The 27,645-nt window shown below is 34.3% G+C and overlaps 1 protein-coding gene across 1 annotated transcript in view; it reads left to right on the plus strand.

Moving 5' to 3' along the window:
• Positions 1 to 1,045: 1,045 nt before the first annotated feature.
• Positions 1,046 to 27,645, plus strand: part of LOC132562049 (limbic system-associated membrane protein-like) — a 107,273-nt gene continuing 80,673 nt past the window's right edge. The window contains exon 1 of the mRNA XM_060226772.1: positions 1,046 to 1,127. Coding sequence (XP_060082755.1) covers positions 1,046 to 1,127 — 82 coding nt within the window. The remainder of the gene's footprint in view (positions 1,128 to 27,645) is intronic.

A 27,645-nucleotide genomic window follows, 5' to 3' on the forward strand; every position in this document is an offset into this window, starting at 1 on the left:
TGCCCATTGTCCGGAAATTGATTTTGTGCTGTGGTCAGTGTTATCAATTTTGGAATAGCCAGAGGGGCGGTCCTTTTCTGTTAGGTTAGTATATAGAGAAAAGACGTCCGAAGCCGCTCAATAGTCGATAGGAAGAGTTTTATCTACAGTGATATATTCTCGGAGATGAAGAGGAGGTAAATCTCAGCTAATTAGTGGTCCGAGTATTTTATTTCCATTATCTATGAAATATACATCCATCGGGTCTCTCGTTTAATTATGACCTCGGTACCTAGACACCTTACGTACACTTGGCACTGACGGAAAAGTATACCATCAGCTACACACAGGCGGTTAGGCAAGTTAGGGACAAACTGGTGACTCGTTTATAGTCACATTGATTTTACTGTAACTAGAGAACAGTGCCGGGTTTTGGAAAATGCTGCTTGGTCCCGATTGGTGGTAGCGGCGGTATTTGTTCCCTCCCACTTGTAGACAGGCCCATCTCTGTATCAATGTTCGATCACATTATTAGCAGTTGATTGGCATCCAACGTTTCTCACACACGCGTTTATTGCTAACATATGTACCGTTATACATTCTCAACATCCATCGATCGGTCCGGCTATCACGCGTCGTTTCCGACTCCAATTTTAATCTCAGTGGTAGATCTCACTCTGATTTTCAAGGAAAAAACTTGTCTTTCTTTAAGAATCTGTATCAGAGAGTGTTTAAAGAATTTTCACACACTTCTTTCGCCCCGTTGACCAAAATTAAGACTCCAATTTGTCCCGCCGACGCAACAACACCTTTATGAAATACATAAACAAAGAGGTATTACCAAGCACATGGTGGACTAATAGAACGAAAGAGCTACAACTACGGAAGAAGGATTCGCTGTAACAGATCGGATAACATTGTAAAGACATTGATTTGATATCTGGATTTACCTAGGTGTTGGACTTGGGATGCTTTTAACGCTGATCATCGGTAGACTTAGTTAACGTCTGATCTCACTGGATGTACACGGAGGCAGGTGGACGATTGTCAATTTTCTAGTTACAAAATGCAGATGTGGGCCAAGATGACGCTACCTATTTCTGGTGTATGGCTTATATTTTACTCGTGTGTGGTTTTTCATGGACAAGGTAAGTAAATCTTATTCTAAGATTTTACGTCACGCGATCATATTCTGTGGTTTACGTAATCAATGCACGTGATTTCATCTGTGTCCTATTACATTGTCATGCCACACAAATCTTCTCGACTATCGCGGCATCAGTCTAACATGATACAACGAAAAGAATCGAATTAATTCTGGATGAATATGCCTTTACAGGTAATCATCTTTACTTAAAGAAGTTCTTTTCTGTTAAATTCACATGGTGTAGAGATAAAAGATTTGAAAGGAAACGGTTGGGGTTTAAATGTATTATAAAGTGACGAGAAATATCGTGAAGACCTAATCTGTTTAAGCGAAGAAATGTATATATCTTATTAGCTCGTCTGGGAATATCCTCCCAGAATTGTCTCACGGTGGCATCTATGTCATGAATTAGGCTTTCGGCTGGGTTCCTATGGTTGTGTGAATTTTGGTATGTTGCTGAACGACAAGTTCTACATATGTTGTATGATTGACATCAGTAACCATCACGGAACCCAGTACAAGGTAAATACATATAAAAATTATATAAGATTAAAACGTCAAACTAATTGCGTTAAGTTTCAAAGTAAGTTGAAGTAGTCTAGGGTTGAAATTTGAAAGGTGTCTGGAAAAGACTTTCAACAGTGAATCATTTTGTATCGTCGTAGAGGGGTATACATTCAGGGGTATCAAAGAAATAAGGCAGACAAGATGACGTATTTTTGATAGTTATAACTTCGTCAGAGATTCCTACACCTATATATCAGATTCATATGACTAGATCAGTTACATATCTGTAGGTAACATTGCTTTATTTGAAAGTATATGTTTAATTTACTGCTCTGCGACACTGTAAAGATGCTTAACACTACTTTTATTATGAGTTTATGTTATTTTTTCAATATCTTAAATTGTAATATAACACTACTGGTTATCTTTTTAATAACGAGTAATGGCGTTTGATTAAAAAATCATAAAGTGTAATTGTTTGTGATTAATTAAAATCTTGAAAAAATTGTCAATAAACAAATAAGGGAACAAGATAGAGAAGTTTCTTAATGGTGTAAGATCTTGTTAGACAGATATATATGGACCCCGCGAGATAGATTTATAAGAGAGGTAACCTTTGACTTTTCCGAGCTAGGATCGTCAAAGCGCAAGATCAATTATGTCCTGTTTATGTGCTATTGATGGCACGGGCACCTGTCAAAACATTCCCGAACGGTCAATACAAAAGTACGACACAGAACTCGCACATTCAATATATATCTTTAGTCGATTTCACTTTCAAATAAACATTCCAGACAGTAAATCGAAAAAAAGGTGACATGTTGGAGCGTAAAGAACGCATAAATGATATAAATTAATGTGTTTTTAAAAAGATCAATACGAAAAATAAATACATTTCAATATGCATCGCATCTTAGTCCTAAAAGGATTATTTCAATCATTTATTACCATCTATTTGACACTAATAATCATATAACGCAAAAAATCAACAAATGGGATTAATGATAAATAGCTAGCCCTCTTTATAGTTTTCTTTTTTGTTAAAAATCGTGTTCACTCCACTAAGTTGAAGGACGTACATTTGATTTTGTATTTACATTGTAAAAATCCACTATTACAGCCATGCTCTCCAGTCATTTTGCTTTGGAAGGAGAAGTAAAAGCTTTCGCATTGATTTTCCTTCCAATCGTGAAGACTTTAACAATCAAAGTATCAGTCTCATTTCGTTTGGATGCCTTCGTCATTTCATTCACATTTCAGAAGCAAAAAGCTATCTATTACCAATTTATTCCATATCCACAGTATACTAACGTATCAATATAGTTTCGCCCTTAGAACAAGACGTACTCATTGCTTTAAACAAACTCGATCGGATTTTTGAAGTTTGCGTGTCATTGTCCTGCAAGATTGCTTTGAACAAACATTGACAGTTAAATTGGCGATTCGGCAATTTCCAATTTGTCATACCTCATGCTATTTGATTATAGTCTTCTACTGTCACGGAAGGTGTCAGATCCATTCTGCGGAGAGCATATTGATGATACTGGTTTTGAATACCAGCCGTAATAATTTCCGTGTTTTATGGTGCAATTTGCATTTAATTTCGTGAAAGCTTATGTATATTTTTTACGTGAAGTTGCTATATCTTTTATCAGAATAAGACACATTATTTAATCACAGCCTTATCCAAAAAAGTGACCCCCCCCCCAAAAAAAGGCGAATATATTTGATACACAAAATAAAGTTTTGCAGGAATGCTTGATATTCACCACGAAAGGTAAAATATGATAAGTTACCGTGAAAAATCGGATAATTCATCAACTTATTTTGCACTATCTTAATGAAATCAAGATACATCCGATTTTGAATATAATTTTCGTGATACACCTATTGTTCTACTTTCTTAGACAAGGTCTATCTTTATATGAATATTGTATTAAGGTATATCTTATCATTCATACAACATACAACTCCATCAGCATTCCTAACTATCACGGATTAGTGCATCACCATCAATGAGCTACCTCGAACAGGTAATTTGCGTTTGTATTGAAGATTCCTTACAAAACTTCGTTTGTTTGTTATCGAAATGAAACGACACTCTCGTTAAGTAATGCTGCCATTTGTGGCAATTGTCTCAGTACAACGTTGAAAAAAAAAATTCAAACAATACTTGATACAGAAATGGTGTCATTAAGTTTCAATGCATGTCATGGCCGACGGTGAAATAATTCCATTTTAATGAATGGATTTAAGAATGTTTTTGACATACCATATTCCAGTGAGTAGAGGACGCATCGTAGATGTGTATGTTATTGAATAACATGTAAATTACCATGCTTTATCTCAACGTTTATCCTAAACTGTGTTTACTGATGAGATGGTGATTACATTTGTGTTAGAAATTAATTGTCGACGTCACAATATCGTGTATCTTGTATATTTAACATCCTTCTGTAAAAATTTTTTTGTATCAATTGTACTGGAAATTTAGTTGTCTGATATTTGCATAGGATGGAGTTGTGAATTACGAATTTCTTATTAAAGTTGATGTATTTGAAGCATTTTTAATGATAGGACATGGAAAATTAATAAAACACACACAGATTAAAAAAAAAACTCGTATTGTAACGTGCCGTGCTAGCTTAGACAGAGTTCTAATCCTTTGTTCATTGAGGAGGCTTTCTTTCACGCAATCATCGCATGTACGGTATTGTTGCCAGCCAATATTGGCACATACGTCATCAGATTGTTCTTTGGATTTCTTACGGGGACCTGAACGGAATTATGGTGAATCCAAGATAATTATTGATGTGAACTTCTGTAGTACACATTACTATTACACTTTCACCACTAAAATAACACAGGACGAATTAGCTCACAGACATCTTTAATTTTTATAAGAGATACTAGAAAAGAGATTTTAACGTTTTTAAAGAATACATTTTAAGTGAACGAAAAATAAAACTTTTTAAAAATATACAATGTATTTGAAATTGAAATCCATCACAAACATCGCATTTCGTTAAGAAAGACTCATCTTTAATGAGTGTTAGATGGACGAACCAAATGTGTGATGCTGTTTCATTCCTTCTTTTCCCTACTGTATCTAACCCTAACTTTGTATTAAAAGGGTTTTTCAAGAATGAACCGTCAGTATTTCAATGAAACTGTGGATGTATTGTATCAATTAGAAGCTGTTTTCCTAAAAGTGTAATGTTCTTTAGGGGAGCGTCGCAAGCACTATTTCGATATAAAGAGCTGCTAACGCCATAAAACACTAATCAATATATATTAAGGCGCTTCTGGAAAATAACCCGAAGACACCGATTATTTACGTGACTGTTGTGAAAGGTGTGTAATATATAATTGACCATGACCGTAGAAAAAAGTATGCTAATTTGTATATAAGCGTATATATGTAGCCCCTGTCTAAATAGATCGATTGTTTGGTCCATGTGAGGACGTGATGACGAGTGTCAGCCGCTCCTATGGTATAAAGTGATTGGCATTCTGCACCAAATAGTCGTCAGAGAACGTGTGGACCTGGTGGTACATTTCTACTCTACTATACCTATCTAATCTAGTGCTGTATATCATTATTCAGTCACTTTCTTAGTCCATACATAACTTTTTTATTATTTAATTATTGAACAAATTAACACACTGCATTTGATATTCATAAAACAATCAAATATATGTTAATAATATAGAATTCTTGATAGATAAAAAAAAAACACCCCCACACATGCGCAAATCTATTTCTTTGTTCATATCTACGATCATAAAGATGACAATCCATGAATACTTGCTGCAATGTGTTATTACATGAAGAATATGCCAATGATGAGACAGTCTTTAACACATGCATTCGGTTATACTTTTTGAGAACCTTAAATTTAAAAAACAGTAAAAATAAAGTCAGTGATAACAACAAATATTACCCGGCTTGAAAAAAAATCTGAAACTGAATTTAAGGTTCCATCAGAAGAGAAGTTAGGAAGTCTTTCAGCATTTTGTTGTTTCTTTTCTTGGATATTCAGGCTGTCATATACTTTATACACTATCATATGCTGACTCAAACATGTACATAAAAAGGTTTGAACAATTTTTTTGTTTTTATTTACATAATACCCATGAAAACAATTGGTTATTTAGAATCGACACATATCTATGTAAATTCAATGTCATTCAAAATGCGATATCATAAGATATGTTATTAGCTTCTTTAACTCTGTTGAGAAATTGACAATTAAACTTATCAATCTGTATTAATACTTCTTGGTTTTGCGATTAGATGGTTCCCATAGTCTAGGTCCAGACACTTGTGTTACTACCTCCAGTCGACAGATGGCATTGATAACGATCCTAGAGGCTGGTCTATAAGAAGGGTAGTATTTATGATTTACAACCAGCAATAACTACAAATTAAAAGTTACGCACTTAAACATTGTGTCCTTTTAAATTTCGAACGTTTCCAATGAAACCTGTCAATCATTGTTCGTTCTTATTTAACACGAATGACACACTTGGTTGTTTTCTAGTCCGTGTCTTAATAGAATCTCATTTGGAAAAACATTGTCTTTTCCGATTTCATTGACGTTCATTCTTAATTAACTGAGACTTTAATTCCAGCAAACGGTTTAGGCGAAGATAGTTAAAGCGATGTTAAAGGGAGACCGATCCTGCATTTTATCATGTTTATGTTTTCTTTAGAGCCCTAGGAAGGGCGTGTCCGTACGTCACCTTCACCTTTTATCACGAGGAAGCTATAAATTGGCTCTAGTTTGGATCTGAGCAACCTAGTGACATTTTTATAGCTTAAAGAATGGTTAGATCTTGGAGAGTTTGGTTTGAATTGGTGACACTCATCAATAATATGAAGACTTGAACAACTATCAAATAAAGAAAAGAATGTTTCAGCGAAGTGAGGATGGAATGTCAGTATCTCGAAACATGTAACATATACACTGTAAGGGGATTTTTAGTATTGTACAGGTCATGTTTGTATATTATCAATGCTGGCGTGGAAAGTTTAATATCTCATGTAGCTAAGATCACGTGACTATCAAAATGGCAAGCACCGCTGTAAAAACCGGCGAGTTTTACATATCAACACGTTAAGGAAAAAAATGAAGTGTTAAATATTTTAAAAGCTGGTTTTAGCGTGCATCAGGCTATGAAACTCGTGTTTCTTTCTTATCAGGTGCATAATAAGATGAGAGTTGTACTTTCACACAGTTAAGACAAAGTACCAACGTCCGAGATCTCAGACAAAGGAACGATATATATATCTTAAACGTCCGAGATCTCAAACAAAAACCGTTATACATATCTTAAACATCCGAGAAATCAGACAAAGAAGAGATATACATATCTTAAACGTCCGAGATCTCAAACAAAGAACCGTTATACATATCTTAAACATCCGAGAAATCAGACAAAGAAGAGATATAAATATCTTAAACGTCCGAGATCTCAGACAAAGAACCGTTATACATATCTTAAACATCCGAGAAATCAGACAAAGGACTGATATACATATCTTAAACGTCCGAGATCTCAGACAAAGGACTGATATACATATCTTAAACGTATCGATAAACATATCTTAAACGTCCGAGATCTCAGACAAAGGACCGATATACATATCTTAAACGTCCGAGATCTCAGACAAAGGACCGATATACATATCTTAAACGTCCGAAAACTCAGACAAAGGACCGATAAACATATCTTAAACGTCCGAGATCTCAGACAAAGGACCGATATACATATCTTAAACGTCCGGGATCTCAGACAAAGTAGTGATATAAATATCTTAAACGTCCGAGATCTCAGCCAAAGGAGCGGTATATATATGTTAAACATCCGAGATCTCAGACAAAGGACTGATATAAATATCTTAAACGTCCGAGATCTCAGACAAAGGAGTGATATACATATCTTAAACCTCCGAGATCTCAGACAAAGAAGAGATATATATATCTTAAACATCCGAGATCTCAGACAAAGGACTGATATAAATATCTTAAACGTCCGAGATCTCAGACAAAGAAGAGATATACATATCTTAAACCTCCGAGATCTCAGACAAAGAAGAGATATATATATCTTAAACATCCGAGATCTCAGACAAAGGACTGATATAAATATCTTAAACGTCCGAGATCTCAGACAAAGAAGAGATATACATATCTTAAACGTCCGAGATCTCAGACAAAGAAGAGATATACATTTCTTTAACGTCCGAGATCTCAGACAAAGGAGTGATATAAATATCTTAAACGTCCGAGATCTCAGACAAAGAAGAGATATACATATCTTAAACGTCTAAGATCTCAGACAAAGGAGATATATATATATCTTAAACGTACGAGATCTCAGACAAAGGAGTGATATACATATCTTAAACGTCCGAGAACTCAGACAAAGGACCGATAAACATATTTTAAATGTCCGAGATCTCAGACAAAGAAGAGATATACATTTCTTTAACGTACGAGATCTCAGACAAAGGAGTGATATACATATCTTAAACGTCCGAGATCTCAAACAAACGAGCGATGTATATATATTAAACGTCCGAGATCTCAGTAGTGGCTTGTAAATCTTCTACATATATAAGAAAATATGATGACTCAAATACATTACATGTTTCAAACTGGTTGAAGATACAGTAATCAGTAAGCCATTCCGATGCTTGACATAAAAGTTTGAGACCTTAATTTTGTTAAAGAATTGCTACAATGAAACCCCGAAAGACCAACATGACAAATGCAATATCAATGCTAATCTAAAACATACAATAAAACCCATTAAATCAGGATATTAAAACATAAAAAACAAAAAAAACACTTGATTAAATTCGGCAATAAATGTAACACATAATTTTATCCATTGAATACTGTTTTTTCTGAGCAGAAAGCTAACTTGCATTTAACCTTGATGCAGCATGTGTGGAATTGGTGTTTACGGCAGATTAGTTGCAATACATATCAAATATCATGAACATGACATCTAATATTGTTCAGAAAAAAAATGTCAAGGAAAATAAACTCAATAAAACAACGCTGTTGACAAGGTTAATGTAGTATCTGGCAAACTTAAAGACACCTCATCGGCTATATATTCCTTTATTGAAAATATGAAATGAGATTGAAGTAGAAAATATAATACTATCTATTTGTTCCATATATTGTTGACATACATTTCTGTAGTTATATCCGTACTTTGCGTAAGATATTCATTTTGCTATTATAATGTTGTATTGCGACAATTTTTTTCTGGTATATGAATAATCAGCTTGTGTTAAGGATTGCGTTATAGCAGCTAAAACCTAACAATCAATAGAAATGTCTTGATTTGTACCTCTTTTGATATACAGAGATATGTTAAGGGTTACTTTTTATGGTTAAGTTTGTTCACGTGCGGTTTAGAATAAATGTTCAAACAATTTGTCAGAACAGTAATGTCTTCTTCAATAAAGTGAAATAATTATCATTTCACCGTTATGTATAAAATCAGCACAGAAAAGATATATGATTAGCAAAGATCCCTATTAGGCGATTTCGACTTAATCCTGTCTTCATTGTCCGTTAAACCTGCCGCTTCGTACTCTAGATTATTGTAACAAGTAGAAACACACATACTTGTCGCAATACTTACATTTTGCCTTACATTCTCTTGTACAACTATTTATATCATTAGTGTACATGTTAAACAATTTATAGGTATTTTTTATGTGTAAGAATATAAATAAATGTCAACCAAGTTAACAAGTCGTCGGTCACTATCGATATCAAAATATTGACATCTCAAAGGTTATTTAGAGTTCTTAACAAAATAAGTTATATAATCATGGCAGACTTCATTTATAGTCAAATTGTAATTCTCACAAAATGCTTATTAGCGTAAGATGCTCGCCATATTATACCAGATTAACAAGTTTGTCGATCAGTTAATATTAGGATATTTATTGATTCCCTGAAATTAAGTTGGATAAGAAGACTGTTACATAAGTCATCAAAGTGGACATCAATTTTCAAATCATTATTTGACTTTAATAAAATGTTAGTATGTGGAAGTGGGTACATTCAAGAGTGTCTAAATAACTGTAAAAATAATTTTTGGAAAGATGTGTTAAAAGCTTGGCTAAGGCTAAATGATTCTGACAGGGTTAAGAAAATGCAAGAAAAGTTCTTTTTAAAAATGCCACTGTGGTATAATAACAATTTCACTATAGGAAAAAAGCCAGTATTTTATAAAGAGTGGTATAACAAAGGTGTAACAATCGTTAATGATTTGGTAAAAGATCAAAATACTTTGTCTTTCTACACTTTTTGAGAATTTGCTGAGATGTACAGAGTTAGAACTAATTTTCTTGAATATCAAGGGATAATTTCGGCCATTACAGCTTACTTACAGAAATCCAATAGTGACTTTGATAAACAAGTAATAATTCATCCCTTAGTTCCTATTAATATTGCAGTTTTTATGAATAGGACAAAAGGCTGCAAGGACCTGTATAATTTAATGATTAGTAGATGTGTTACTTCTACCAGCAAATAAAAACGGGAAAAATATTTGAAGGTAATGAGTTGAACTGGAGCGACACTTATATCACACCTTTTAAAGTTACAACAAACACTAAATTGCAATGGTTTCAATAAAGAATAGTACAAAATATTTTAACAACTAATTCTTTCCTGTTCAAATTTGGTGCTACCAACACTCCAATGTGTAATCTATGTAACATGGAAAGGGAAACAATTACTCATATTTTATGGGAGTGTCATGAAACACAGAGTGTAATGCAAAGTTTGGAAACCCTGTTTGATGCTCTCCTTATCCCTGTTTCATTTAATAAACAAAGTTTTATTTTTGGTATCTCTATACGCAATAGAATGGATATAATAAACAAGGTAGACAATGTAATTTTGATTCTAAATAAATTTTCTATATACAAAACAAGATGCCTGCACAGAGCCTTAAATCTAACAGCTGTAATTGGGTCAATCAGGGAATATTATATATGTCAAAAGAGCATTGCTACCCATGAAGGTGAACAACTCTCTCTCTCTCTCTTACCACTGTTTGTGTTGATTTGTGCTCATGGTCATGCATAAGGATGTGTGTGTGTGTGTGTGTGTGTGTGTGTGTGTGTGTGTGTGTGTGTGTGTGCGTGCGTGCGTGCGCGCGTGTGTGTGTGTAAAATGTTAATGGAAAAGAATCAAGTTTATATATATGTTATTTGTAAAGAATGAATCTTATATTATCTAAAAGTTACATGAAAATGATTATATGGTGCTGATATGTATTAGGAGTGTAACAATTGTAGAACAGTGAAGATAATGTTTGTGCAACAATTATATATGTGTGAAGGATTGTATAGTAATTGTATAAGTATGAAATGAAGATTGTATGAGTGTATGATGAATGTTAAATTGTGATTCAGTAGTGATCAGAATACAAGGGTGTTGATGTGGAGTGTGTAATGGAGTGTGTAAGGATGTTCATTTATGTTGTTTGATGTCTTTAGTATTTATATGTTTGAAATACATGTGAAAAATAAAACAAATAAAAAAAAAAGTTTGTCGATCGGAGAGTCTACACAAGGAATACTTGTAAAAATGTCCTAATCGTTTTCATTTATTTCCATGGTTATTCTATTCAGGAAAATACATAAATCCAAGATAAAAAAATGTGGAGAAAAATTGGTGAAATCTGATTGAAAGTCGCATCACCTTGTAATAAGATCTCAATGTGCAATAAACGACTTTTATAAAAAAAAAAAAAAAATGAAAAAAGAAGAAAAAGGAAAAAAGAAATGTGAAATACTGCAACATAATTATTAGGACACGTAAGAATGCCAAATACAGTTTTATGTTCATACTATTTGGGAAGGAGGGGGTGAACGCAATCTTCGTTTCAAATATTACCATCAAACTATATATTCAAAGATGTTATTCACTAGTATATATTTTGTGCTTTCTATTAATTTGAAACGTTTTTGCTAATCATGACTATAATTTGTGTTTTGGTATGATCATTTCTCATTTTTTGTTTCAATTAACTAATAGTTGTCGATTCCAGTATTCTTGGCATTAGGCGTCAATGCAACCAAATGCACTATCATGGTTAGAGGACTGTTTGTCTGTGACGGCGTGTTCAAGCTTTCTCCACTGCTACTGGTCTGTCTTGATTTAGGGAAAACTCCCGTGTCATTTTTCAACCTTCTCAATGTCCATATGTCTTATAGACTTTCTTAGTTTACTGTGTATCTAATTTTCTGTTTCTTAATGAACTGAAAGTTTTTTCCCAGAAAGGCTAGTCTCTCCCGCCTCTCCTCCTCACCCCTCCTATAATTACGTTATGTGTTGAGGCCCATTCAATGTATTTTAGATGATTTGATAACGAAATAACTACTGCCAACTTGTCGTTTTTGATAAAGTTTAAGGTAAATCATCCTGTGGATGGTATCATTTCAATAATCTGCCAAGTGTCCCAATCTTTACTGAAGCTGTGACGATAGTGTATATTAATGATAGTCACATCAACGAAGGAATCACTTGGCGTTTCTAAGGAAATGTAATTACCAAGGAAGCGAATAAAACGTGTTAATGTACTTGGAATTAGTCTTATGAGGAGGATCTTTGCTCAGTTAATATGGAGAGTTAGAGGAAGCATCCATGTATACTGAAATGACGTGAAAATGTAGAGACATTGTACACCAATGTGTGATCGTGAACTGACGATTTAGAAGATGCAGCTTGATGTTTGAGACGTGCAGCAATACATTTGTATATAGGATGGTATTATTGTAATACTTTGTTCTGAGGGCAGCATTAGTGGGGAGGATACGGAAAAAAATATGTAATACTTTGTATCAAGGGCAGCCTTATCTTGTGATACCGTGTGTCAAAGGCAGATCATTTGGTGAGATGCTGAAAAAAGTATTTTATACTTTGTACCAAGGGCAGAATTTTTTTTGAAATATCTGAAAAGTTGGTACTAATTAGTACAAAATGCAGCATTATTTGGCGAGATACTGAAAAAATCTGAGACAGGTGTCAGATTCCCTTCAGGGCACTTGGTATATAGATTGCTTGTAATTTGAAGACAATATATCGTCAACATATCCAAAAGTTGGAATTGAAGGACTTCGAAAGGTCCTTGTTGCTATCGTATATACCCACCCGGATTGGACTCCTTCCATTACTCTCTTACTGCGATCTTTTCAGACTTCCAAATCAACAGGGATAGCATTTTACAAAGCTGTATGACAAACGTGATTATTTCCCTATTGTAGAATTGCCACTTCTAAAGAGCATCATACCTGCATCCTAGAATATGATGTTTACACGTCGCAGTAAATTCGCTTGTTCTCAATATCATGTTTTTTCGTGCAAGGTGTCAGAAACTGACATACATACAAACTCACAACACAGTGTTTTTGGAGATGTAGACTGATGGAAATTATGCAAAGGTGTTACCGTCGTCATAATGCTCTAATAAAAAAATTATATTCCCTTATGATTGATGAAGTCGGAGGTTGTTTGATGGCCATAAGTACACCTGGTGTTTACGTTTTGTTTTACCTCTATTACATATGTATGCTCGTAAACTTTTTCGCAACGAGCATTTTGTGCTATACATGGTTACGCTGATCAGATGTGCTTTATAAGTGTTCCGTAGCAAGCATTGGTGGTGTTGTCATTGACCATTTGGGAATCGATAATTTGTCGAAATGATGTGAGTGTCAAACTAATAATGCCGTTGGTAACCTGTTCCATGGCATTTATGAACCAGTATCATTCCTGTTTTAAATGTAGTGTATGAACTTGAAGATTTGCTTTAATGCTCTTAGTCCAACAAATATGAGTAATATTGAGTTCCTGTTTCATGCCGCTGTTTGATTGTAAAACTTAATTATCTCCGTGGAGCATTTTCCCTTCTTTTGCATTCAATAACGACCGTTAAAAGTCATTAGTCTGCTAGTTTGTTGCCTTTATTATGTTGTTATTTCTTTAATGTCTTGGTGTAATCTATATTTGTCTAATACGAGCGCTAATATCCTGATGACATACTATCCGAAATAATTATAGAAATGAAAGTAAAATACCCCTCATTCTACATTGTAAAATTTATTTGTTTTTACCTATATAAAACAACTGAACCTACTTCAACTATTCACAGCTGCAGTTTTACCAACTAGACCTTCCTTTGCTAGTTTGTACCACTGTCTTGTTTTTGGCACATGGTATATATGACTTGTCTTTTGTTAATTTTACATATTGATACATTGTTTGTTCGTGTGTGTATGTGTTTAACTTTATACGTTTGTTTTGATATTTTCCAATTATTATACGTAAATTGTTTTCCACTTCATTTAGTTAATACCGACATAATGTTTAATACTTTCAGTTTCATTTTCCACAGTAGTGTTCTTTTATGATTACATGTACAAAGATCTTACATATTCGATAGTTGTCACCTCAAGTCGATATCTAATCTACTTTCCAGTATAGTCTACATACACGACAATGAGATTTTCTTCCATTAATGAGATTGTACAAAAGACACGCAAATGAATAGCACCGTTTGACACAAATTTGGATAAGACGGAGTAGAGCCAAACAATGAATTAAACTGCACCAAACAGCTGTTTAATCCATCTAGAACTCGTCGGCGATGCTAGGAGCCTAAATGTAAAACTTAGAAGGCAACTGAGGAAAATCCGAAAAGAAATTTGAAAATCTAGATGGTGAGGTGCACTGGCCCATTATGAAACCATACAATATGTATGAGACAGATAACGGTTTGTGATTTACTGCTAATTCTTCAGCTTGCCGAACTCCTTACGATTTAATGGCATGAGGATTACAACACACTTCCACGACATTTATATATAATTTACAATGTATCAAAACGTTATTGTTCATTGTACATCTTTATTATTATACTGTTGTCATCCGGCTCAATATTCCATTCACCTTTTCTGTACCTTTCATGTTATCTTAAGTTACTGTAAATACTACACTAAAATACCATGGTTTTCGTCGGTACATTACAGTGTATCTAGCTTATAATGCTCGGCTTTTTAAAATTTTACAAGAAAACTCTGTTGGCATGTTTCAGTATTATAATATCCATATTTTGAACTTATTAAATGAGACGTGGTATCATCATAGTATATATATTGTTCCCTAACGAGATATCTATAAGAGATAACTGTAACCGAAGACCTTGACATTGGTTGGTATTTAGTGAAATGAACGAACTTGACTACGTCAACAATGACATTGTAAGTCTTTCAGAGTTGACATGAGATCGATTTGACTCACAAGTACCATTTTTTCGTACTTAACATTTAACGGATTTCGCGTGTTTTTGAAATTTAGGTATTTTATTTCCCAGGAGCTCCATAATGCTCAATCGAAACTAAGAATTTGTCACAAAGTCAGGTTCAACGTCCAAATGTTTTAATTCATCGAATATTCCTTAAAGACATAAAAGGACATACGTCATATACAAATTCTTTCAAAATTAATTCAAACTTGTTGGGCATTAAAGTGTACAACGACTTACAAAAAAGTGATTATTTGTGATAATTAGAAGAAGACGTATATAAAATGGTTATACTCTAGTGGAATGTTTTACTTCAAGAAAACTAGGACAACTTTGATTACGTAATTATATAAACTATTCATATTGTGTTAAATGTCAATTCTGTATGGTGTTTTTGCGATGTATGTATAGGATATTAAAACATTCGTCAGTTTGTCAATTTGTCTATCTATTGTTAACAACTGCGTTTCATCTCCAAAAAAAAAAATATAGAAAAGGTGATTTACATTATCTCAAAAACCGTTCCCAGTCCAACCGCAAATATATTTAAAATTCCTGTAAAGGAATTATGGTACATATGTATATACATGTACACATACCTCCGAATTCAAGGTACACTAAAACGTTATTCAACATTTATCTAAATATTTGAATTTCCAACAGCTGATATTGGCCATGCGACGGATTCCCCATATTATCCTATTTCGAGCAGTTCTTGTCCTATCTGTTTGACAGAATGACAGACTGAGATGTTGAGGGGGAGATTTTTATCCACTTACATATATATATTAGTGAAAATATGACAGTTGTATCTATTCTTTCAGTCTAATTAGTAAGAATTGATTTATTGAGCATTTTGCGCGAGCAACAAAACGATCGATAACCTTGCCCTGATTATTCAATTACATCCAGGTGGGTTGATGCCATTTAACCGATACAGAGATCAGGATTTGACAAGATCGTGACGTATTTGTATTCACATGTAAATAATAAAAAAATAACGAACAGATCATCGTATATATTAAATCCTAATGAAATAGAATAATGGCTGTTCGAAGCTTTTCTGTTTTCCATGCAAAGGTTGAAATGTGGCACTATCATGTTTTGAAGACCTGATAAAATACCACTGAACTTCAATAATTTGAATGTGAATGCACTACAGGAAATATGATAAACCAGATTATCAATATTTTTTGAAGTTGCTACTTAAGAAAGTGAATTCGCCACACTTTCATTGATATCTTGATTGTTTTGGAAAGCTTAATATGTTTTGAATAAACGTCTAATGTTTGCTTAGTAAAATATGCAATACCTGTACTTTTAAAACAGCATTTGTAAACAATTTCTATTATCAATTTTAAAGGAGCTAGCATTTAAACTAAATGACATACTTCCGTCTTATAAATTCGAGATGGAGTGTGTTGAGAAAATCTGATAAAGAAAGTTTAGCATTGTACAGTGAAATAATTGTTTCGTGAATTGTTTCGTGAATTTGAATTGTTGCATAAAGGTTAGTCAAACATTCTAAGATGATGATGAATATTTTTACTTTCTTGGATCTTTGATTTAGCAAAAGCGATTTACGCTTCTGGAATACCCGGGCTTTATCTATTTGTACGGGAATTAAGATAAAATACGATTCTGTTTTTATTTAAGCTCCCGAGGTATATGTTGATAACAAATTGTGTCACGTCATACAAGTTTCTTCTGTTGATTTACGAAAAAAGCTCCCTTGTAATGTCAAGGGAAAAAAAACGCTTGTGTCAAACATCGTTAACAATTCACATAACGATATATATTGAATGATGGAACTAGTTCACATAATTTGGCTCAGATATTTTCTACTAGTTTTAGTTATCAGGGTCGAAAGCGTCCATCGACCGTCCGTCCGTCCATCCACCTTTCATAAAAATCGCTACTACTCATGAACGATTGAACAGATGTTGACCAAATTCTACATAAATGGTGAATCTTGGCCCCTTGAGGCCCGAGGGGCGGGGCCTAATATAGAAAATCAGGCAAATTCTTAACAAATATAAGCCATCTCCTCATGTAGGAATCATTGGATTCTTGGGTGAAGAAAATGAATTTTGTATAAATTATGGGTCTCGACCCTCTGGGGTGAGAGGAGCGGGGTCTAAAATGGAGCCAATAAAGCAAAGTGAACGATACAGGCCCTATAGGCCCCTTGTTTATATACTTTTTTAATGGATTTCGTTTTTCCTTGTTGCTTTTGCTTTTGTCCTTTTTATGTTTGTTTTTGCTCATTTGGTTTTTTTTTCAATATTTTGGCACGACCTTTAACGTAGACAGTTGGATATGATTTCTGACAGTAGTAGTATGCTGCATGATTGTATGTTAGAGTTGACGAAAATGCCGTTCGACCTGTCTGATGCAGATGACATGTAGATTGGAATGTTGATTGGCTGTGACAATGGCATGAGACCGAGGTCAGAGGTCACAATGTCCCCGCTGGCGAGAGAGAACCAAATTACAGAGAGCCATGCTACCATACGGCAGTGGTGTAGACGTTCATGACAATAATCGATAGGGAACCTTGTCCATTTGGCGATGTCATTTTGATTATTGTTCCAAGTTTGAGGTGTGGACTTTTCCAGACACAAATATAAATGCGGAGAACTTGAAGTTTATGTTCTCCGAGATTATCTATAACTTTACCAGGCAATATAGACATAAAACGATCATCTTACGATGATTTTTATAACCTATCACCTCTGTGTAATGTAGTCAGACCTATGTAAAAAGTTCAGCGCAAAGCCTTGTCAAGTTTTCGATTTCTGAAAATATGACTTGAGATTTTATCTACATAATACAAAATCAATGCATCTGATTGTTTTTTCTCACTTTCAAACCATTTAATATTGATAAAATAAATTGATAAAATTTAGCAAATCAATCAATGTATTTTTGTATGTTGGAAAAACATTTCATTTTTTATAGTCATATTTGTCTTTTTCCGACTTGCATTGACTCGAAGGCATGATGAAGAAATACTGTTTTACATCAACATCAGCATGCTTTATATTCTATCCCTGTGCTTTGTCCCGGTAATATACGTTAAGGCTCGGCAGGGATTAGCCTGTACTTTACAGGCTTCACGTAGTCAGGGGTAAACAGAAAGTAAGAGTAACTATGACAGAACACACATTGTGGAGTAAATAATTCATATTGCTCATTACTTGCCTGGGGATCACATTTCTCCTACATAAAATATAGCGATCCACACCGAGTATTGCCATCGATCCCAACTCCAAACACTTCGGTGAATTAAAGTACAATGGTTCCAGAACTACGACCACAGGACGTGTTAAATACACAGTATCAGTTTAAATCTTCAGATCAGAAACTGTAGGATAGGATACATTGCTCGGCTCCAGTAAGATAAGTCTGATATAAAATGAAATAAAGGTCCACTCGATTTGCTGCCGTACAGTTCGCGGGCAAGACAGGAAGCGGATGTATGGGTTCCGGTTTAGGTTTATTTGATAGCGACATCCCGAGATTTCTGATTCAAGTCGAGGCTCTGAATGGCTTCATATCATATGTCCGTGTTCTCTTTTTAAGCTTTGCTAGCATTAAGATATAGACTGAACTTGTTTATTTATTCAAGACGGTCTGTTATGGGTGCTGGATTTGAGATATAGAAACATAGAAAAGGATGCTGATTAGTACATCTCCATAGGCATGAACATATAATGGTATGCAAGCGGTTACCACGACAATCGTTCAAACGATAGCTCAAATATGGTGGCCATCTTTTCAGCTGAATCAGATGATTGACCTCTATATTGGAGAAATGTATAACGAAATATTCAAATGTGTCGACGAATTGTTAGATGGAGAGAATGATGATAGAAAACAGAGAGAGATATTCCGATTTTATTTTTCACCACTGCAAGCGTGAGTTTGTCCGTAATGACGGCATGTCGGGAAATATATTCACAGTTACAATAGATAACCTGATATTCTGCAACCAAATATCAATTATAATACTATAACTAAATATATTCATTTGTCATATGGCATTGTCGTCTGCTTAAAATGGATATGTCTATATACGAATTCTACAGCTATTTCCCCATTTAAAATGAACGTGTTGCCTTTTTTGGACGAGCCTCCTGTCACTTGTAGAATGTCTTTTTTTATTGATCTGCTGTGGTACACAAAAGCATGTACCTTTGCCATTCAGAGATGAACATAAACAATCGGGTATATTCACTCGGCAAAGGTTTTTCGTATACCTTGGCCTACATCCTGACCCAAATCTATCGACAACTCGACTAGAAAATGGACGGAGATTATTCATCATCAGAGATTGAAAGAAGTGTTTTCATTGGCTAAGAACATGTAAGAGACAGTTCTAGCAAAAAATCTTAGATTTGTTTGAATTTCATTAATATGTCAATCACTTTTCAGAATGGGCGTAGTGTGTTTGTTTCTGTGCATATACCGAAGATAAGGCCATATATTTTATCGTAATAGCACTGGTTTGACTCTCGTCTCCAAATTCATGTCTAACAATACATTTTTGCATCTAGCTAAATTGATAATAAGGAAAATTAATATTTTATGTGTCTGAATAAAACTTTTCTGTCGCTCCTTCTGAACTTACTCATGTTGCAAAATATTCCAAGAAATATCGACTGCTCAAAACCCAGAGTTATCGGAGATATCTTTAACTCTACATCAGTCGACATGCAGTTATACAAATCATCTAGGTCTTTCAGGATCATTTTGCTACAGTTCGATATCTTAGGCTGATACAAGTTTGAACTATTCACCCTTTCATCTACGGCACTGTGTGATTCAAGAGACGGATCCTTACTTAGAATAACATTCCACCTTTTGAGAACGCAGATGAGCTGGATTTAGGCGACCTTTAGACCTGTCGGTTTATTGGAACTTTGTCATCTGGTAGATTTACTGACAGCTAAGATGTAAATGTCAATAATTACACACCCTCACGTATGAGATATTGCGTTCTATTTGTGCATACATAAACCGAGGGCCACTGAAGGAATACATCACCAGCAAATATTCTAAACACAACAGCGGAAAGATGTTTTCTGATAATCTATTGCATATGGCGACATCAATGTAGTGGCACACAGCCTATAATCCGCTAATATTACGATTGGGTAATTTATTGTGTCTAGACGTCCTCCTGGCGACTTCAGTATTGTGATACCTTCTCTGAGTCGAACAGCCATCTAAAGCTCTGAATTTGCAATTTTAAAATATTCCGGAAGGCTCATAGACAGACGATCCGACTTAGTGAGAAATAAAAATGTCGTTAAGTACTGGGAACGTTTTAAAAGCGTCGCAAATATGCAAGAGGCACATGAGGCCTTCCGATGACGTCTTAACACCAGCCTTTAACTAGCAAATTGAATCCCTCTCATTTTGTCAGTTTTTAGCAGTTACAATTTCGTCAATACTTGTGATAAAATATCTATACCATATGTGCTTACATATACTGCTACTTATTTTCCCCTCTTAATTTCTTGTGGGTGGATACAAAATACATTTCCTATGTTGCCACAAATACACATTTTCCCGATTTGACCTGGGCTTGCCATGACCTGGAAACCGTTGTCAGGTAGGTATATATAAATTACAATAAACACCTCTTCCATTCTGCCTTGGCCAGACGACCATCTTACTCGCCAAGTTTTATTGCCGCTCTAGGAGTCCTAAAGCATGTCTGCTTCGATATTGGTAGGAAGGAAATATTCATGATGGGAAATATTTAAGAAAATACGGAGCAGTTTCCCACATATTATTTTAAAGATAAATTCCAAAGGTTTAATGCCTTTTCACAATGTAACTTAATTTAAATATATGTTTAAATCTTGCGAACAATATCACACACATCATTGATTACACTGCAATAACCAGCCAAGGCGTTAGTTTGATAAATATTTCGTTACACCATAAACCGTACGGGGTAGAAAACCTGTTGGTGATTAAGCCATTTTCAGGTTTTACATAACTAATTACATTATGTAAGTCATTATAGTTTGTTATCGTATTAACATTCAAAAATAAACTTTAGATTGCAGGTGATAGATAAACTTGGTAGACATTTAGTCCCCGAGATATCTTATGAACTTCATGTAACGTTTTAAATAATGCGAATAGTGGCACGGTTCAGAATATGCATATGTACTTGACGTTCTTCTGTAATGATTTGAAAATTATGAAAATTGTGAAATGGATTGAATATTTTGACATTTCTTTCCATCGATACTAACAACAATACCTATACAGGAGCGAAAACAAAACGTGGTGTTCACATGTCGCAGTTGATTTGTTATCCAAGGACCTGTTCCCATTATCAAGTACTCTTATATAGAACTAGTCAACTTACGGAAGGTTTCAAAAGATGCAGATTGATGAAAATAATAGGGAGATTTTATGGTCGTGATAGTGATCTCATTGAGAGAAATATTCTATTTGTGATATGAAGCTGACGTGTTTGATACTTAGTTTGCCTTTTGGTTCCGTTGTTGTATACCGTGTTCTCATTTGAGAGCGTGACATTTCTTACTTGGATTGACATGGCAGGTGTAGATGAAACTAGAAGACGCTTACTATTCCTGAACATTTGATCTTTCCCTTGCACTTTTTCTCTGTGTTAATATTTCTTTTGTTAACATTTTGCCCCACTTTTATTGAATTTGAGTTTTGATTATGACTATGTCGACATGTTGATATTTTCTTGACGTTTTTCGCTTTCTTCAGTCATATATGACGCCCTTAGCTTTGCTGACGAGTACTAGAAAGTCGAAACAAATTTGGCTCTGCTGCATCTAATTCTACAATTGTATTGAAAGGCGCTATTCACTTGTGTGTCTTTTGTATAATCATTGTATTTGTGTTTAAATCTTTATTTCCTATATTTACAAAAGTTCACGTAGGGTACATTGGTCCCATTTCTAGATTTATGTTTTAACCTGTAGGAGAGGGCTTAGATAACAAATCATCAAGTTTTATTATATGACCCTTGTGATTTCTTTTTTCACGAATTCTTTTTAGATAGTAGCATTGATTGAATGTTGAAGCGATATATCACAATTTCAGCAAAAGATGCCAACAACTGACAGGGAAAAAAGTACTACTCGGAGCTTCGAGACATGCAGGTTGATGAACAATACAATTGAGGAAGTTTTTATTTTTAGTTGTCACCATGATATCTTAACATAAAATCCAATTTCCTATTGCGACGTGAAATTAGATGTATTCGTTCCTTGTTAGCATACCTGGTTAGTTCCTTATTTCGTTGCTACGTCTTAATCCATTCAAACGGTGACACCAGGCTAGTTACATTATCGATATATAATTTGTATTTTGTATATCCAGTAAGGAAAATAACAAACTATATTGTATTTACAGTATATATATAGAAAGCTAATATCACGTTTATCTGTCAATTAATTGATTTTAGCTTTAAAGGGGTTTGTTTCAACTGAAGTTTGATTCATCATGATTATAGTTGGAACAAAACATGATTTAAACAATGTTTGGTACCTGTTCTGATGAGGAGCGAGTGCATAAAATAGTTCAGGCATAAATGTTGTTGACATATCGGTGTTGCCTTCTTGCTTTTAAGATATGATTTACATATCTTGCCTGCCTACCGACTTTTTGAATCCGTTGTGATTTCGCGTTCTTTAAATCTGATGTTACATGTACCAGAAGCTAGTGCAAAGATTAACTGTATTTATTTCTCTCGACACTTTGGACAAGATGTGATTTTTGCTACAAAAATATCCATCTTCGTCTATCCCTGGTGCTTTCTCTTGATATCAGTCATGTCGACACCTTTTGGTATTTCTAGTGATAAGAAAGAATGATATTCACGAGAAAATGTTCGCTGCTGTCTCTCATGGCAGCATTGATCTGTTCCTTGTCAGTTTTTCTAGGCTTCTTGTCTTTAAGTTGATTGCGTCGCCACATTGTCAATTTGGCGGGCGAGTGGTGCAGGAAAAATAGGCGATCAATACAGCCTTATCCCTAATGAACTTTCTTTTTGGTATAAAACGGTATTTTTAAAATCATATTTCACAAATATTATTATGACATCATCAAGTTGTTATGACAACACGAGAACAAAAAACTCCTGTACCCATTACTGGTACATATAGCAATAACGACCGTCAACAGAATCGCCTTCTCGCCGATTAATAGTGTCTTGAGAGCAGAAGAAACCAATAGAAAATGAACGCCACTACCAGCGGACATAATCCAAAATTGTCGTCGGTACAAACAATAATTTAGGAAAGACTTTAAGAAAGACAACAAACACATCTTATGAAATTTAAAAGATTCAATAATGTTGAAATAACATGTAATGTATCAACACCGCTAGGTGTAATGTTCAATAGGACACTGAAGATTTTTCCGTTGTAGAACTTGTTATACACTGTATGTGCCAGAAAGAATATAAAGAATGTCTGCATATCACTTTATCGTAGATGCTTGAATAAATATGTTTTCAAAAGGGTCTCTTCGAAGAAGACTGCTTCAGATTATGATTTCGGGAATGTTTTGTTTAGATAGGTTGTTTCCTACTCTCTACAAGTAGATACTTGTCATATCCTGGATTTAATGTCAAAATATCTGTTTGGTAAATATTCTTTAAATCCAATTTCTAGGTAAGATATTGCAATATCTGCAATGCAAATTCTGAAGGAAATTCTGTTAGTATAGCTAAATGTAATTTTAGTGAATATGGGTTGTTAGCACGTGTTCTTCGGGGAAATACCTGAGAAGAATGGATGCATTTCAAATGTGTGATCTGTAGTTCTGAGAGATTAGCGAACATCAAGAGAGCTATCGATTCGCATTTAGATAGTAAACATTAGATGGTTTTGTCATCAAGCCTCTCTATTGTGACTTCAGCTTTCAATTCACTGATTCAAACAGCACAGTGATAATTACAAATAAAAGGATAAGGAACTAACATGGTACTATTTCTTCGCAGCGAAAACGTTTGGGAAGGGCAAGCTTGTCACTTTTTAACACACACGCCAATAGTTATGTGCATGTATAGAGCACATGACATATTGCGCAAAATATATCAAGATCAACTCTCCGCGAACAAAATTAACTTTTTGACTTTAAAGTTTTCATAGTTTCTTGATTACCGATGCGCTCAAATATCCAAACACGTGTCATTATCCATTAATTGCGAATTTAACACTGGGCGAAGGCAGATATTTTGATGGAATGGCGAAAATAAGCTTAAGCGAATGTTTCAAAGGGTAATGTATTTTACCGAGCAAAAGGGGAAAAAAATCATAAAACTAATGCAAGATTCTGTTTATCACATCACCTATGTTTTTACGTATTCGTTGAAATAACCATTTAATAGACAGATATAAAAACTAACAGGTTGTCTTCTCACTCCATGGTTTGTTTTCTTTTGTGACGTCACAATACGTACATGTATGACCAAATGAAGTTATGACTTCACAATGGAGGTCTCAACAAATAACAGCCATTTTAGGTAAAATTTCGTAAGTGGACATAGCAAAAATTATGCTATAAGTGTTATCACAGTCATACATTGTAGCATGGTAGTTATGTGACAAAAGCACATCCATACTCAACAATGTTATCCACAGATTCAAAGAAGAACTCATAGATATGATGAAAACTACCAAAAATAGACCAGTAAATGATTAACAGGATAATAGAGACATAACTAACACAATTATCCCAACAGTTCCGAACTATAATCTTTATTGACAAAATTAAAAAAAAAAAGTAAATTTGATATTCCAGGTATTATATATCATCACTTGGAATTATCTTTGTAGTCGAACCAAACAATGGGCCAGGGCTTCCATTTGACGTGGTTACATTTTGGTATTACATTCAACAGTCACTCACACGTCCTATTTCCAGTCAGTCCTTGTAACATACGTTTGATAATACAGTGTTAGGACTTTACCTCCAAATATGAAATTTATGTAAACGCAAATAAGATTTAATCAATATTTGACGTCTTATAAAAAACATATGTCAAATAAATGATAATTATTAAAGCTTCTTTTGTAAGAAAAAAATCTTTTGAAAAACTTGCAGACTTTTTTACCATAAGAGACAATTGGCAGGTAAAACCGAAATACAACTTACTTTCTAAAATCTTTCCTTGACTGAAAATCTGGATACAGAACAATGTATAGAGTATTTAACGATATTCTGTCGAAAGTTTCCCCTAGAGAACAACCGCCATGCCAATGGAAAACAAACTATCACATCCGTATTGACCATTTGACCTACTTCCCTTGTTGGGCTATGTTGCTTTAATTATCACAAACCTTATGAGGGTACGTAAAAACAGTCCATTAAGGATGATGGCAGTGCTAGGTTCTAGCTACCACAAAGCTTGATTAGAAATAGAAAGTGTTTAGTGAATTCTAAATAAATAGTAAATAAAGCAACATTTGGAACATATTATATCATATCATAGCTAAAGATTTAATGAGACAAATCATACTGATATATTTAAGTGTCAATTTTGCTTTGACAGTTATTGTTTTTAATGACAACCAATTCAAGCTTTTCACAAACTTGGGCTGGTATCTTAAAGAGTTACCTCGGTTTTCTAATTCGATTTATTTTTAGAAACTAAAAAGGGAGTTTCATTTTTATATCAATGACTAAATTATCTACGAAGGACTCGCTTTCTATAATAGGACCATTTAAAAAAAAAATTGTGCATGATTGACGAGGTTATCGGAATATCTCGACTTCTATACGAGGAATATTTTATATTACTTTTAAAGTTTTAACATTTCAATTATGTTGTTAACATTTGTTTTCCGTCTCTCCGATGGTTTATCCAAATAATACACTAAACATACGCAGGTTGGACGACGAAATTAACTCCTCCTGATTACACTTGTACCTCAAGTAATCACCACAGCTTAACATTTCTGATTGACAACAAGTACTTTTAAACTACTTCATCCGTTGTTAAATGCTATGTTCAATTCGCCGACAAAAACGGATAAAATTTGTAATAAAAATGAAATTGCAATCATCACTTCATCTTAGATATTTAAATTGTATTTACATATCGAGGCTAAAATCGCAGATCTGTCAGCACGCCGACGACGTGAAGTTTTCAGTGAATCCACGCTTTACACAAAATGTCCAGATATAAGCCGTTAGCTGAAAGCCTAATACTCTCTCGTTATAGAATGCATTAATTATTTACACATGCCGCAGTGATGTTACATAACGTTGATCATCCCTTCGTGTAGGCCTAGTTATTCTTATCAAAATAACATTCTTTAAAATATTGCATATTGAATTTTCGACACAGTTGATAAAGTGGATTAATGTTCATTGCTACGACATTGATTAAGGAATTCCAATGTCACATGTCCCGTTTAATTCGCTATGACCTTTATAAAACGTATGCGAACAATTGCGAATTCAGTCTAACCTCTCTATAGAAAACACCCATTGATGGAACAAAAATTGTCTTTCTAAACAGGTGACCGTTAAACACAGGTTGTAGAAATATATCTACCGTCGTTTTTCATTCAAAATACGTTATTACATGTCATTCACTTTCATTTAATTTTGATATTAACTGTACACTTTACTGATAGGGGATTATCTGATGATTGTATCGATTCTCATTCAAAGGCTGAGTTATATGGAAACGTGTATTTTTCATGTTTTTTTATATCAATACCTCGTCTCACACACGTGTACGAGAAGGAATTATTGATATGAGAACAGATCATTTACAAATGCACCACATATTTGAGATAGTATAATGATGTATGATTAAATGTCAGGTTGTCTAGATTCGGACATTCAATATACATGTAGTTGACTGCAGTTTGTGACGAAGCTTGAAATATCTCCGAATGACGATTAGGTATTAAAGGCAACTGTGTGTTATAGCGATGTCAGCTGCCTGTATCCATCACTTTTGCAGATTGCGGGTCTGACAGTCGACATTCGGGCTGTACAATGATCGATGGTGGGTGAAGTCAGAAATTCCACCTTCTGTGATCGCGATACAGCTTCCCAAACATGCTATTAAGCGCTAACAAATTGACTACTGAATCTAAGATATTTCAATCAATCCCGGTGATATTTATCTGTTTATTTTCTACTATTCATGCTTTGACACTCGTGGATTGTGATTGGACAAGGATGAGGGCGATACGACATAACGGCGGAATCGTGACAATGATCCCAACAATGTCGGCAGAATGTTTGGAATATTTTAATAGTTTAATGATACTTTCACTCAATATTCCCAATGAATATAGCATATGTACCTATATAATAACTGACGTGTTTTCAAGTGATTTCTTTGTGTGATTCTTAACAAACTACAAAAGAACAAGACAAATCATATGTGCTTATCCGCTAAATTTTACAGTCAGTTGAAATTCCTGTCGAACATTTCCATCCCATTTCAGACATTGCATCTTTTTGTAGATTCTTCTTGTCTTTATAAATTTACTTTTAACTTCTATGCTAAGTGCGTTTTCCTTTTTTCTTTCCTTTTCTTCTCCACTGTCACTCTTAAGTAAATAAACACAGTTAGAATATGAAGTCCGTGTCAGCAAAATAAGACCGTTAGGAAGTTTTTCCCAGGTTTG

This window comes from Ylistrum balloti, unplaced genomic scaffold, assembly GCF_031769215.1.
Source record: "Ylistrum balloti isolate Yb309-2 unplaced genomic scaffold, AGI_CSIRO_Ybal_v1 Utg371338, whole genome shotgun sequence".
Lineage (NCBI taxonomy): Eukaryota > Metazoa > Mollusca > Bivalvia > Pectinida > Pectinidae > Ylistrum > Ylistrum balloti.